At 39.6% G+C, this 15,765-nt stretch overlaps 2 protein-coding genes across 8 annotated transcripts in view; one reads left to right on the top strand and one right to left on the bottom strand.

Moving 5' to 3' along the window:
• Positions 1–10,395, bottom strand: part of PARP4 (poly(ADP-ribose) polymerase family member 4) — a 172,621-nt gene extending 162,226 nt beyond the window's left edge. For 3 of the 6 annotated variants that reach the window (XM_033947750.1, XM_033947753.1, XM_033947754.1), the window contains exons 1-3: positions 10,258–10,395; positions 5,496–5,552; positions 3,781–3,913 (exon numbers count right to left, since the gene is read on the bottom strand). In XM_033947750.1, coding sequence (XP_033803641.1) covers positions 3,781–3,912 — 132 coding nt within the window. In that variant the 5' untranslated portion in view covers position 3,913; positions 5,496–5,552; positions 10,258–10,395. Of the gene's footprint in view, positions 1–3,780; positions 3,914–5,495; positions 5,561–9,977; positions 10,126–10,257 lie in introns of those variants that run through there. The other 3 variants (XM_033947755.1, XM_033947752.1, XM_033947751.1) reach the window with 3 other exon arrangements.
• Positions 10,396–10,402: 7 nt separating this feature from the next.
• CENPJ (centromere protein J) overlaps positions 10,403–15,765 on the top strand; it is a 161,240-nt gene continuing 155,877 nt past the window's right edge. For both annotated transcript variants that reach the window (XM_033947757.1, XM_033947756.1), the window contains exon 1: positions 10,403–10,545. The gene's annotated coding sequence lies outside the window, so the exon portion shown is untranslated. The remainder of the gene's footprint in view (positions 10,546–15,765) is intronic.

Raw genomic sequence — 15,765 nt, 5'->3', positions numbered from 1 at the left:
AAGGAGGGGGGTATGTGGAGTCTACTGGAAGACACAGTTTTGTTCTGCTCTGTAACAAATATTAAACAAGGTTAAACAACATCTTAAATAACTTATGGTTGCGGCAAAAATGGCCCTAAATTCAGCACCAGAAACCTTTAAAACCACCAAATTCACACACACACCCTTTCCGATTTTCCCATAAGCTTATAGAGGCAGTACTCACTGTATGTGTGGTGGGAAAGCCTGCTGCAGCTGATACAGAAGCTGGGAATTGGGAAGGACACTGCTTCACTTAGCCATCCAGGCCCACTTGCTGAAATCTTCGGACTGCCAGTTAGATCCAATATCCGACCGAGACCTCAACCCCCATGGCTCCAAGCACGTGTGGGGGAGGGGGTGGAGGGATTTACGCAGAGGGACACATTATGTCCTGCTGGCCACAAATTGGGGCCAAACAGCCTGTGCTCGAGCACCTGATAAAAATCAGGCTGTGAGCTAGCTTCCAAGAGAATGGACCCCGAGCTCAAAAAGGTTCAAGTGGGCCAGCTGGACAGAAACCCGAAGGTTACCATGTCAGCTGCAAACTTCTCATTCAGAGTCTGAGTTCTGTCCCACGCAGAGCTGCCCCAGGAACACTGGGAGTCCTCTCTAGCACCCAAACCCTCAGACGTAAGAAACCAAAAAGACCCCCAAAATAATGAATGATCAGAGCAGATCAGAAACACCCTTCTCATAAAATGTATCTAGGACCCAAAACGTTGGGAGCTATGGGTTCTAGATACATTTTATGTGGATTTTTAAATTGTACTTTTAAATAAAGCCTGCTTCTTGAACATCACCATCTCCACAGAGTTTTATGTTTTTTTGCTAGACCAGTAAGTCTGACTTCAATGCCGGGCAAAATGGTGGAAACAATTATAACAAATAACATGTAGACAAACATGATTTAATGAGCCAGAGTCAGCATGGGTTCAACTGAGGGAGATCTTGCCTCACCAATTTGCTTGAATTTTTTGAAGGTATGAATAAACATGTGGATAAAGATGAGCCGGTTGATGTAGTGTATCTAGTTTTTCAGAAAGCTTTTGACAAAGTTCCTCATGAGAGGCTCCTGAGAAAATTAAAGAGTCATGGGATAGGTGGCAAAGTTCAGTTGTGGATTAGGAATTGGTTATCAGATAGAAAACAGATGGTAGGGTTAAATGGTAATTTTTCTCAATGGAGGAGAGTAAACATTGGAATGCTGCAGGGGTCTGTACTGGGACAGGTGCTATATAACTTATTTATAAATGAACTAGAAATTGGAACAAAGAGCGAGGTGATTAAATTTGCAGATGACAGTAGACTGTTCAAAGTTGTTAAAATGCATGCGGATTGTGAAAAATTGCAGGCAGACCTTAGGAAATTGGAAGACTGGGTGTCCAAGTGGCAGATGAAATTTAATGTGGACAAATACAAAGTGATGCACATTGCGAAGAATAACCCAAATCACAGTTACCAGATGCGAGGGTCCACCTTGGAAGTTAGCACCCAAGAAAAAGATCTGGGTGTTATCGTAGACAATACGATAAAACCTTCTGCCCAATGTTTGGTGGCGGCCAAAAAAGCAAATAGGATGCTAAGAATTATTTTAAAAAAGGGGATGGTTAACAAGACTAAGAATGTTATAATGCCCCTGTATCACTCCATGGTGCGACCTCATCTGGAGTATTGTGTTCAATTCTGATCTCCTTATCTCAAGAAAGACATAGCAGCACTAGAAAAGGTTCAAAGAAGAGCGACCAAGATGATAAAGGGGATGGAACACTTCTCGTATGAGGAAAGACTAAAATGGTTAGGGCTCTTCAGGTTGAAAAGGAGATGACTAAGGAGAGATATGATTGAAGTCTACAAAATCCTGAGTGGAAAAGAATGGGTAGAAGTGGATCACTTTGTCACTCTGTCAAAAATTACAAAGACTAGGGGACACGCGATGAAGTTACACAGAAATACTTTTAAAACCAAATAGGAAGAAATATTTTTTCATCCAGAGAATAGTTAAGCTAGAGATTGCAGTAAGAGCAGATAGCATAGCTGGTTTTAAGAAAGGTTTGGACAAAGTCCATAGTCTGTTATTGAAAAAGACATGGGGCAAACCACTGCTTGCCCTGGATCGGTAGCATGGAATGTTGCTACTACTTTGGTTTTAGCCAGGTACTAGGGACCTAGATTGGCCACCATGAGAATGGGCTACTGGGCCTGTTGGACCGTTGGTCTGACCCAGTAAGGCTATTCTTATGTTCTAATGAAATGTGTTTGAACTAGGATACTACAATATAGATCTGGGGGTCTCAACTCAGTCCGCAGGACACAACCAGCCAATCAGGATTTCCACAATTAACATTCACAAGATAGATATGCATGCAATGGAGGTGGTGTTCCACTCGTATTAATTGTGGATATCCTGAAAACCTAACTAGCTGAGTATGTCCAGAGAACCCCTCATATAAGTTATTATTATCTGCTGAATTGTTTGTCTAATTGAAGTGATGGAATTTTCTTGATTCTTTTTTAACTCCCTCATATATAATTTTAGTCTTGCTATCTAGAACTGCACACAACAAAGAACTAAACCAGGGGTGTCCAACCTGCGGTCCAAGGGCCGCATGCGGCCCCGTGAAGTATTTTGTGCAGCCCCGGTCGAGGGCGATGCAGTGTTTTCCTCTGTTGCCCCCGAGTGTTTACCATTTTGTCGGCTCCCTCCTCTGTCTTGCTGCAGGGTTTGTGCGGCCTCAGAAAATTTTTTTTCGGCCAATGCGGCCTAGGGAAGCCAAAAGGTTGGACACCCCTGCACTAGATGATTGAGAGAGCTTTTATGTCAGCATAGATGGGAGACAATGGAAAGGTTCATAGTAGAGAATGACACGGTGACAAAATTCATCACCGTTCCCGTCCCCGCGGGAAACCATCTTCATGTCATTCTTTAAGGAGAGAGGGAAGAATCAGAGTATAATTGGGCACAATCACTGACCCGCAAGCTTTGCTTTGAAGAATGCTGGTGTAGAAGGACCGAGGTTGAAATAGACACTAGAAAATGACATGGGATTATTTCCCGCGGTTATCCGCGGGGACGGGAACGGTGATGAATTTTGTCACCGTGTCATTCTCTAGTTCATAGTTTTATTAGGGAAGTAATGTTTGTACAATAATGTTAAATTTTACTTATAGAAACATTTCAAATAAAAAATAAGACAACTCCACTAGGCATTATACTTTTTGAAAGCTGCTTTAAATGTGTTTGCAATAATTAATTGATAGGAATGTCTGTCTTCCTTGCTAAAAACTTTATTGATTGTCAACCTCTTTAATATACAGAGTTGCTTGTTTCACTTTGTAGAATCCGTGCAATTCTTTCAATGTCCATCTTAGTTCCAAGTCTCAAGACACAACTCACTCTCAGTGTATATAGTCTCATATGTTTTTCAGACTGAGAAACTATCAGAATACATTAAAAAGTATAGTGAAGCACTGTGGACTTTGATATTTACAGCTTTTCTGGGGAATGCTATTTGTTGATTTTTACTTGTGGTTTTGTTTGCAGGTATTAACGACTCATTTGTTACTAATTAGCTGAAGCCAAGTGCTCATAAGCTAATTTTATCTTTCATTTATTTAATGCAATACAATTTCCTTTTGACAAACCCTAAACCTTCTCTTTCTTGTGCCCTTGACATAATAGAACTGGTTTAAGAAGCACACTACCTTGAATTTGTTTTATATATAAAGGTCATCTGGGAAAAAAAATAACAGTTTCAATACCTTTTTGTTTAGCACAAAAGAAATGATTCCCCCGTTTTCTTGTATGTGACTTTTAATCTTTTTCTTGTCCTGAACAGATAAATGGTTCACTTTCAGAAAGAACACACAGTTTGCAAAGATTCCCACAGCCATTCTGTCAAAACAAATCAAAATATTTTAATTGATTAACAATGATGGTGCTCATCTGTAACACATGCTCTACACAGGCAGCGTGACTAATAAATGAGTGACATCAGCCAATGGCGCTGGGACAGAATTAAGAGCTCAATGCTGCGTACCCTATTTATGTACTTATGGGCCATGTGGTTCTTAGCTGATGCTAATGTCTGTTAGTGTGTGCTAAGTTTTAGTAATGTCCCCTTAGGGATTTAGCTAAAAATTGGTGGAAAAATAATTTTTTTCCTAAACCAATCAACCTATAAAACCAAATTACCAGAAGACGTAGATCCATATAAAACCTGGAAAATGTTTTCTGAAAAAAAACCCCCAACTTACAGACCCAACCCAAAATCATTTTTTTCATTGCAGCACCAGGAATAGCTAAATTGTAATAAATAGTACTGATATCGTATGACCACTGTGAATAATGCTGCACACACAGATAACATGAGGATAAAAAAAAAGGAACACTAAAGAACAAATTCTGAAGATAGAAAAGTGAGGAAACTGGAAAACTCCAAACAAAGCAAATCCTCACTCAACAGGAAAAGATGCAAAAAAGAAGAGTAAACCAATTTGTACTTTCTTCTTATGTCTTTATTGAAATTTCTTCATATATTCAAGTATTCTTGCTCCTTGGCCCATATGAATACTTTGTTTGATAAAAAGAACCACAAGGACCTTGGAGCAAGAATACTTGAATATATGAAGAAATTTCAATAAAGACATAAGAAGAAAGTACAAGTTGGTTTACTCTTCTTTTTTGCATCTTTTCCTGTTGAGTGAGGATTTGCTTTGTTTGATAAAAAAAAGCCCTGTTAAGACCTTCTCTGCAACTTCTTTTCCTTTTGCAGTTAACTCACCTCTACATCCACTTTCTATTTGCCTCTCCCCACCCCTTTTACAAAGCCCAACCCCTTTTACAAAGCCCCACCCCTTTTACAAAGTGTTAGAGGCTGATGCGGCGGTAATCGCTCCGATGTCCACAGGGAATTAATGGATGTCGGAGTGTTTGCCATACACCTTTGTAAAAGAAGCCCTAACTTTATGTTGCACAAAATGCAGAAAATTTAGGCTAGAGGAATAAGGAAGTTCACCTTCTCTTAAGAGTCCCTGTCCTATGTCTTTTTAATCCTACTCTCAAAAAAACTCCTTCAATTTCTCATCTTTCCAGGACTCTGACTCAAGAAACATTTTGACATCACAAAGTGGCCAATTCTTAAATGTTTACCCAGTTTCTGCACAATTTTCCAAGTGAAAGTAATTTCCCACCTTCACTGTGAAAAATTGTCATGGGTACAAAGTATTTGTGGACATATGGACTTGATTTACTCATGATGCTTTCTACATGGAAATTTACAAAAATATAATCTGTATATATTATTTCTCTCTGCTGAAAATTCTGCCTCTAAATGCAGCCAAAACGTGTGTGTTGTGGATCATACCTACCTCTGGCTAGTTTTATGGCTGTCAGTTCTCAAATGGCCCTTTTATCTAGTTAAATGGTCTTTGAAAATTGCTGTCCCATGCACATGTATGGAAAAGCTGTATCTTACCTGATAGCGGTCTTCCCTTTAGTCCTATCAGATTGGTCCAGACAAGTGGGGTTGTATCTGTCAACCAGTGAAAGGAAACAGAGATAGAAAATTAGTACTCAAGTGATTTTGTAGCATAGAAGTACTAATACAAACAATCTCCACAAGTCTAGATATTCAAAAATAGATATATCCCACAGGCTACTAATGGAAGATCTAAGATTTATTTACGAATGGCAGACTCTCAGTCCAGGTGGTCTAAACGAAGAGATTGAATGGTTCAAACAGTGATTGGTCAGTTTGTACCTCAGTGGGTGGGTTTAGGATCTTTCCTTTAGTATTGGTGGAGGATATAATACACGTCATTTGTGACGTATTTGTCCCAGGGCTTTTAAATTATCTCATTTAATGTTAGCGTTTTTCCGCTCTGCTTTTGTTCCCTCCACCGAGTCCTAGCGAGCCCTCTGGCCGTGCAAGTAAGTGGATATTTATTTCATTTTCGATGCTTTGATTCATTTTCATTTTTAGAAGTTATATGATATTGAATTAACACAATAAAGATCTGATAAGTTTTTAACCAAATAGTTAAGGTTTTTTGATTATATACGTTTTGCTATATGCTTTTTGTAGTGCTCCCTTCCTGATGACGCAGTTGGCGAAACTCGAGTCGAAGGGAGGCCAGAACTCCAGAGAAAACGAGGCTTTAGAGCAGGGATCTCAAAGTCCCTCCTTGAGGGCCGCAATCCAGTCAGGTTTTCAGGATTTCCACAATGAATATGCATTGAAAGCAGTGCATGCATATTCATTGGGGAAATCCTGAAAACCCAAATGGATTGCGGCCCTCAAGGAGGGACTTTGAGACCCCTGCTTTAGAGGGTTTATAGCACTTTGAACACTTTAGTACTATTGCCATGCCTCTGCCTTCAAAAGTGATTCTGTTATAACCAGATAAGTAACGACAACTAAAATTATTTACTATGAGATACACTAATGATTTTATTGCTTGTATTTCCTTTGGAGGGCAGTAAGAGGGATTCTCAAGTGATATGATGGTCCCTCTTTACAACCATTGCTGGCATTTTTTATGACACTGTTTGGTTGGTGACTGAGCACTTTATGACATTAGATTGACTAGTTATAGTATTAAATGCACTATAGTGTGCTTTTTTTAGTTTTTATATCTATTTTTGAATATCTAGACTTGAGGAGATTGTTTGTATTTTTCAATTTAACACAAGTAATTATTATATTAGCTCCTGGAACTTGTTTATATTGTGAGTAAAAGTACTAAACATGCTGCACTCTTATCAGATGTTATATAGCTATATGTAGACTACCCAACATACTTGTAGCTACATATGTAAAATTTTTGTGTGGACTTTCGGACTGCAGTTGGGCACTAAATCAATCCCACTGCTAAACTCTTCATCAGTCCACTTTTTATTGAAAATGTCAATCTATTCTATTTATTTCTTCTTTCTATATCTTCAATTTCATATAACTTCATTTATCTTCACTTATCAATCCTTCTTAATAGTGCAATAACTTATATAAAATCCATTTGAATCACTTAGCTCCGAGTATCGTTTTTTTCTTTAACGTCCTTTTCAAATATCATCAAAGCCACCTCTCTCGACATGCATGTTGACATAGGTTGAAGTGACTAAAGGAATAAGTGTGCAGCATGCTAATTTCTTATTCAGGACTGCAGCTGTATAAGTGAAATGGTGACATTTCACTTCAACCTATGTTTTAATTCTCATTCTTTAATATTATGTTTGGTATGTTCTTCTTTCCTTTTTTACCCTCACAGGTTTGTAAAACCAATATCACCGTATAGCATAGGGACATTGTACTTCATATATATTTTACTCTTATAGTTATGTAGAACCAATATCACTGTATAGTTCACCAATAGTTTTACAATAATCTAGGGATAATGATTTCATTATCACTTGATCACTATGTCACTTCTTTCATACATATTTTGTAACACATTATCACTTGATCACGTTTTTGTATGGCACAAACACACTATTAAATTATCATCTGGTTACACCATCTCGATCTGTCATGTAGTAATTTTAAGTATCAATTATATTATTTTAGGACTAATATTTATATTTATTAGGACCGCTGAGGAAGGCATATTATCCGAAACACGGACCGTGTCGGGTCCCTTGGTTGATAATAAGGTTGTATTTTTACTGCATTTCACTAATGGTATAATAAACATTGCCTGCATCCTGTACATAGACTGCAATTTGTGTTTTGTTTTTTGCTTGTTGCTTGGTTAACTGCAGATTCCGTTGGATTCTTTTTTTGTGCTTTTAGTTAGTATTCCTTTGCAATACACAAACGAAAGTGCTGTAATTGAACAGAAGCCAATAGTATCAACAATTTACTGCCAGGGCAGGGGTAGCGTAGAATTTCAGGAAAAGATTTCATATTAATTTTTCAAATTCCACTGCTTTTTTTTAGTTTTCTTTTGCAAGCAGAAGGAAGCCCATGAAAGTATGAGCGCTGATAATGAGAACAAAACATATGCCCAAGTCTGACCAAAACTGAAAGTGAAAACATATAATGCTGTTTTTCTGTGCTTAAATATGAGCCTTTCAAAAATTTAAAGTGCAGTTTTTGAAGGGTTCATATTTTAAATACAGATAAACAGTGCGGACATGTGCTTGCACTTTCAGGTTTGTCTGGGCATGTGCACAAGAGCCATGTTTATCACAAACCCTTTGTGTACATGTGCCAGACACAATTCTCCTCTTGCTTTCAGTTTGTTAGCACCAATTAACTGCACATATCATTTGCATAACATTTATTTTGAACATTGCTTAGCTCTTTTTCTGCACTGTTGTAGCTCTATGGGATTTTGCGTTGTGGGCTTTAGTGCTTGGCTTTGAGTATTGGCCTCCCAAAGCAGTGAGAGGCAGACCAGAAGAAGCAGATACTCAACAACTCACACACAACTCCTCTGTCCCTGTTTGGTATCTCGCTCTCTAAAACCCAAATCCCTAGCCCCAGTCCTCGCCCTTATTTTCAAGCTCCCTGACCCTGACCCATTTACAAAGTGTATATTCTTCCCAAATTAATATTTCTAAATAAGCAAGGTACTTTATTAATTTGGAAATATTAATTGGAAAGAATACATACTTCATAAATTGTCTTAGCATCTAATGTATTCTGTATATATATGTTAAGAATAATGAACCAGGAAAACTAATAAGGAAACAGATGAAACAGATATGACAATAAAATACTTTGGAGCCTGCCACTAGGCCATCTGAACAGGAACAATAACTACCACCAACAGAACCTGGTTTGATTTTATTATAAATTGTTTATTTATGTACTACTAGCTCTTATCTTTATGCTCATTATCAGTGGTTCCAGTGATTTAAATTGCTACACTCAGTATACATCAGTGGTCTCAAACTCGTGGCCTGAAGGCCACATGCAGCCCACCAGGTACTATTTTGAGGCCCTGGGTATGTTTTTCATAATCACAAAAGTAAAATAAAACAGTCTCTTGATCATAGGTCTCTTTAGCTATAAATTACAATATTATTATTAAGACTTAGCTAAAAGGAAAGATTTATAAACTATAAAGAGTTTTACCTCATGGAAAATTGTCATTTCTTTAATAAGACATTAACTATTTTTTTCTGCAGCCTTCCAAGTAACTACAAATCATAAATGGGGCCCTGCAAAGAGTTTGAGTTTGAGACCACTAGTATACTGTACATGGATAAAGTGATGTGATTGCCTGTTAGTCTACTTTAAATTTAAAGCATGGAAACAGATGCTAATTAATAAAAATAAGCAAAATGAATAAAGTGATACTTTTTTTTCCAAATTCTTTATTCACTTTTAAACTACAGTTGTGCACATTAATTAATACATTTACATAGAATATTACAATTAAAGCACATTAAACTTACAAGAATTTATAATAAAAAATTATTTCCCCTACCCTTCCACCTATTAATTAATAAATAGATGCCTACAAGAAATATCTAAACATCCCCCTTAATCAATTACAAAAAGTACGCCCTCCCTGGATGTGTATGTTAAAAGGACATCTGAAGTCCTTACAGTATTTAGTTAATGGCTCCCAAACATCCATGAATTTCTACTTTTTTTTTTCTGGACTAACTTAATCCATATAAGCATTAACTTTGTCACCATTCATGCTACTGTGGTACTGCTACTACCGTACTCATCATTTCTATAGCGCTACTAAGACATAAGCAGTGATGTATTGTACATTAAGGGCTCCTTTTACAAAGGTGTGCTAGCGTTTTTAGCACACGCACTGGATTAGTGCGCTATAGCGCATGCTAGCTAAAAAACTACCGCAAGCTATTCTGCGCGTTAAGGCCCTAACGCACCTTCGTAAAAGGAGCTCTAAATGCCTAAGAGACTCCCTGCTGGACAGAGTTTATAATCTAATCAAAACAAACAAACAGAACACATAGAGGTTAAGGAATTACTTACAATGGCAATAAATAAACACTTTTCAAGTGAGTAGAAGTTAGGAGTTAAAAGCAGCATACGCCTTTTATTTAGCTGGCCTAAATTATATTCAGAGCAGCTTTATTTCATGCTCTGCCTATAACCTACGAGAGCCCCCGTCTGCCCTTAACTCTGCTTCCAAGTGAATGCATGAGTTTTATACATAAAGTTATTTCCGGAACCAGCGCGAATTAGAAAAAAAACAAATGAGATCGGCAACAGTGTCGATCTTATAACTCCGGGTGTGTCATTTAACACTTACCACTTTAGTAAGCAAACCACTGTTAACTAGCGCTGTGCACTTGCTCTATACCCAGCCTGATGCAGCAAAGCTCTCACAGTGACACAAGCACGAGCCAGAGCCATTTGAGATTCCGCAAGTTTCCTTGTCCAGGGTCCCGCCCTCCTCTGACGCAACTCCTCGAAAACCTCCGGCGTCCTGCCCTCTTTTGACGCAACTTCCGGTTTCTAGTAAAGCGGGACTATTCGAGGGAAAGACGTTGGATCAGAGAGGACGGTGCGCTGGATGAGAAAAGTTGCGGGACCGGTGGTGGGTGACATTAAATATGGGGGTTAAATAAGAAAGGATGGCTGGCAGAAAAGGGGAGGGCGGAGTTGAGGGAGAGATTCGGGTCGTGAACGAAGGGGGAGAGAAAGAGATAGAAGGGGAGGGACGATTGGGCCCCTAATGTGTGAGGAGGGGGTGCTCGGCTTGTGCGGCTTAGTAATTCTCATAGCATGACTTTCACTTTTCTCCGAGTTGTGTTCTTGGCTTTTCTGTTGCTTAATAAAAACGTTTGCACGTTGTGCTTCTTGCCTTGTTTCTTTTTAAATGGGCTGTGTTGTTTTTGATCCAAAGGTAGTCTTGATTCACTGAGGCTTTTCTTATGTATATGAGACGAAGCCTTAAATACAGGTGCAATTACCAGCTTTTTTGGGATTATGAATAAAGTGGGTTTAAAGACTTTATTTAATTGTACTGGACATTCATTTCTTTTTTTTCAGAGTTGGTCTTCGCTGAGGAACATCGGAGTGTAACAAAATCTTTTAAATTAAAGAATGCTTGGTTAAAGAGTGGTTTTTAGTAAGATGGTTCAAAATTCTAAACGTCTGTATTGCTTTGATCTGAACACACTACAATTTGGGGGGGGGGGTTAATCATTAAATGTATTGTAAAAGTCAGGCTTTTATTGCAGCTTAATTTCCTGCTGGAATGACTAACCTGTGATATTTCACTATTGCAGGTTAGTCTCTCCTGTGGAGTACAATAAGGCTGCTAGGGATCAACCTGGAAAATAATGATGCTGAACTTTTTTTCTGTCAAGGGAAGCATCGGGCTATGTCCTAAAAGAGCTAGATTAAAGTACTATTTCCTCCTCTTCCCCCCCCCCCCGAAAAATAAACAATTGGTGTTGGTGATCTACAGTTGCATTTCCCCCTTCTGATACTGGGTTCAAAATGGCAATGGGGTGTTGCCATTAGGGGGTCAAGCGGTCCTATAAGAGTAATGCATCTTTAAAAACTACTTCCTTAACTGCAAACTGTAACTTTTCTCTCTTATCACATACTCCTGTAGAATGAGATTTTTTTGCTCTTTATTTTACATTTGCAATTCAGAGTATATTAATGGATTAGAAGTGCCTTCATTTCCTACATAATAGATATTTTAGTGCAATAGTTGTATCATTCTAGATAGACAAGTAATGTCCCCATGCTCGTGAGCCATGCAGAAGGAATCCACTCCAGCATTTGAATACTTTCTCCAGTCAGTGGGGTAGTAAGGGTAGGAGGCATGCCCCCCACTCCACACTCACACACTTTCCCCTCTCCCATACTTCTAAATCTTTGCCAGTGGCTTTTCTCCAGCATGCTCCTCGTATCGCGTTTGGATTTCCTTATGATATCACTTCCTGACCCTTTGACCTGGAAGTGATTCAGAGGGAGCCAGGCTGGCGCGAGCAACAGGAAGGAAAAGTTGCTTGCGCTAGTGAAGATCTACAAGTGAGGTGTGAGCGTGGCATGGAGAACCATTATCAATTCTCAGCTCTTCCATTTGGGCTAGTGACAGCTCCTTGTTCACCATCATGGAAGCACAGACCAGATGTATTCCACGAATCAGCAAAGGTGGAAAGAAGAGGAAACGAGAGCTGGCATGGTTAAAAGGTGAAGTGAAAGAGGCTATTAGAGCCAAAAAAAATCCTTTAAAGAATGGAAAAAGGATCCGAATGAAGAAACACAAGCACTGGCAAGTTAGATGCAAAGCATTGATAAAGAAAGCTAAGAGAGAATATGAAGAGAAATTTGCAAAACAGGCAAAAATTCATAGCAATTTTTTTAGGTAGGGAATCTGTGGAATTATTGGATGATCAAGGAGCAAAAGGGGCGCTCAGGGAGGATAAGGCCATAGTGGGAAGACTGAATAAATTCTTTGCTTCGGTCTTTACGGAAGAAGATGTAAGGGATCTATCTGAACTGGAAATGGTTTTCAAGGGTGATGATGCGGAGGAACTGAAAGAAATCTCGGTGAATCTGGAAGATGTACTAAGCCAAATCGACAAGTTAAAAAGTGATAAATCGCCAGGACCGGATGGTATATATCCTAGGGTACTAAAAGAACTCAAACATGAAATTGCTGACCTGCTGTAAGTGATCTGTAACCTGTTGCTAAAATTGTCTGTAGTACCTGAAGATTGGAGGGTGGCCAATGTTAAGCTGATTTTTAAAAAGAGCTCCAAGGGAGATCAGGAAAATTACAGATCGGTAAGCATTACTTCAGTGCCGGGCAAAATGGTAGAAACGATCATAAAAAATAAAATTGTGGAACATGTAGACAAATATGATTTAATGAGCCGGAGTCAGCATGGGTTCAGCTGAGGGAGATATTGCCTCACCAATTTGCTTGAATTTTTTGAAGGTATGAATAAACATGTGGATAAAGGTGAGCCGGATGATGTAGTATATCTAGATTTTCAGAAAGCTTTTGACAAAGTTCCTCACAAGAGGCTACTGAGAAAATGAAAGTGTCATGGGATAGGTGGCAAAGTTCAGTTGTGAAATAGGAATTGATTATCGGATAGAAAACAGAAGGTAGGGTTAAATGGTCATTTTTCTCAATGGAGGAGAGTAAATAGTGAAGTGATGCAGGGGTCTGTACTGAGACAGGTGCTATTTATTTATGAAGGTGCACGCAGGACATCAGCATGCCGGATTTAAACTCAATTTGAAAGCGCTCTGAGGGGGTGTGTGTTTGGGGGGAACCTCCCACTTAGTGTTGGCGCTGCTGTTGGACTGGGAAATTGAACTTTGTTTCTAAAAAATAGGGAAATAGCCTGTTTCCTCTATAATGGGGGATTCCCCCCACAACACCCCCAACGGCAGCGCTAACACTACTAAGTTAAGTGTGGTGGTTCTCCCCCCCCCACCCACAACCTACCTTGGGCTTGGAGTGCTTTCAAATTGAGTTTAAATCTGGCATGCTGATGTCCTGCAAGTGATTGTCGACCCGGCTTTGTGCACGATTGTCTCACGCAGTTTTAACTATGAACCTTTATAAATGATCTGGAAATTGGAACGATGAGTGAGGTGATTAAATTTGTTCGAAGTTGTTAAAAGGTATGCAGATTGTGAAAAATTGCAGGTGGACCTTAGGAAATTGAGAAATTGGGCATCCAAATGGTAGATTAAATTTAATGTGGACAAATGCAAAGTGATGCACATTGGGAAGAATAACCTGAATCACAGTTACCAGATGCTAGAGTCCATCTTGGGGATTAGTGCCCAAGACAAGGATCTGGGTGTCATCGTAGACAATACGATGAAACCTTCCGCCCAGTGTGTGGTGGTGGCCAAAAAAAGCAAACAGGATTCTAGGAATTATTAAAAAAGGGATGGTTAAGACCAAGAATATTATAATGCCCTTGTGTTGCTCCATGGTGCGACCTCACCTGGAGTATTGCATTCAGTTCTGGTCTCCTTATCTCAAGAAAGATAAGGTGGCGCTAGAAAAGGTTCAAAGAAGAGCGACCAAGATGGTAAAGGGGATGGAACTCCTCTCATATGAGGAAAGACTAAAAAGGTTAGGGCTCTTCAGCTTGGAAAAGAGACGGCTGAGGGGAGATATGATTGAAGTTTACAAAATCCTGAGTGGAGTAGAACAGGTATAAGTGGATCGATTTTTCACTCCGTCAAAAATTACAAAGACTAGGGGACACTCGATGAAGTTATAGGGAAATACTTTTAAAACCGGTAGGAGGAAATTTTTTCACTCGGAGAAAAGTTAAGCTCTGGAATGCAGTTGCCAGAGGATGTGGTAAGAGTGGATAGCGTAGCTGGTTTTAAGAAAGGTTTGGACAAGTTCCTGGAGGAAAAGTCTATAGTCTGTTATTGAGAAAGACATGGGGGAAGCCACTGCTTGCCCTGTATCGGTAGCATGGAATATTGCTACTCAGGTTTTGGCCAGGTACTAGTGACCTGGATTGGCTACTCTGAGAACGGACTACTTGGCTTGATGGACCACTGGTCTCACCCAGAAAGGCTATTCTTATGTAAGGTGATGGTGGTAGAAGCTGCCCATCTATGCAGGATGGGCTTGCAATTTCATACTGGGTGACTGGATGATCAGAGTTCTGTAGTTCCCAGAAGGAGAACAAGCAGTGGCTTGAGCAACAGGACAGGCTTACATGGTGTGCTGGACAGATAGCTGAGCACAAGAGCCAGCAGATGATGGCTCTCTGTCCTTCTTGTGATGGGCCATTTCCCATTTCAGGAACTACTTCTGGTTTAAAACGGCGGCTGAGACTTCCCACTGTAGTGGTAGATCCTGGCAGCTGTATTAAGACTGGCACTGGCATAAGCAAGAGCACTCTCAATCGTTTTAAAACAAGCAGTTGCATCAGACAAGATTGAAGGGGGGTTCTTCTTGCCCCTGAAGAGGCCCCTAGACTATCAAGGTCTTGTAAAGATAGGCCTGGGGAAGGCCCACTGATGTTCTAGAGGGGTCTAGGGAGTGGGGAGGCACAACTTTTTCAGTTTTGGCTTTGGTTCCGGCTGCAACTGAGCTGTGAATTTTGGTTGTATGTGTGGTTTTTGGCTGGCATCTATTTTGGAGCATTGGTATTTTCCACCAGTATTTTGTCACATGCTCTCTTTAAGGATTGTGTTGCTATGTCCCTTTTGTGTCTGGATTCATCTGCTGCTGATAAAGGAGAAATTGTCTTACCTGATGATTTTTCTTTCTGGGTTCATTATTCAGTTTGTTTTTCTGTTTAGGGATTGTTACAGGTTCCTGTTCTTATATTCTTTTTTCTATGAGGAAGGAGAAATTTCTTTTGCCATGATCTTTCCTGCTGCTTTGTTAACAAGAAATACTGGCTGCTTGTTCTTGGGCTGTCGCTACCAAGTTGTTGTTTTTTAATGCTAGCTGCAGTTCCAAAAGCATCTCACACAATCTCCCTTGGTAAGTGTTTGCTTCCACTTTGCATGCCACACGTCCAAGGAGATTTCCAACTCAAGATTCGTTGCTGTAGTGTCTTCAGAGGTTCCAGTCATTACTCCATCCTTTTTTCTGCAGTGACAGGTCTGTATGGCACTAATAAGATGCCTTTATTTTATACTCCATCAGGTTGTGGTGTCAGGATTCCCGCAAATCAAGGGTTCCTCACTGGGAGTTCTAAGCTTAGGTGACCATCAACCAGTAAGAGCACAGGGAAGCACGAAACTTCAAACCGTTCTTTAAATATGTTAAAGGGAAGGAGCCGGCTAGGGAGGAGGT

This window comes from Geotrypetes seraphini, chromosome 6 (assembly GCF_902459505.1).
Source record: "Geotrypetes seraphini chromosome 6, aGeoSer1.1, whole genome shotgun sequence".
Lineage (NCBI taxonomy): Eukaryota > Metazoa > Chordata > Amphibia > Gymnophiona > Dermophiidae > Geotrypetes > Geotrypetes seraphini.
Note: the sequence above shows the minus strand (reverse complement) of the source record. Positions and strands in the feature narration are given on the sequence as shown.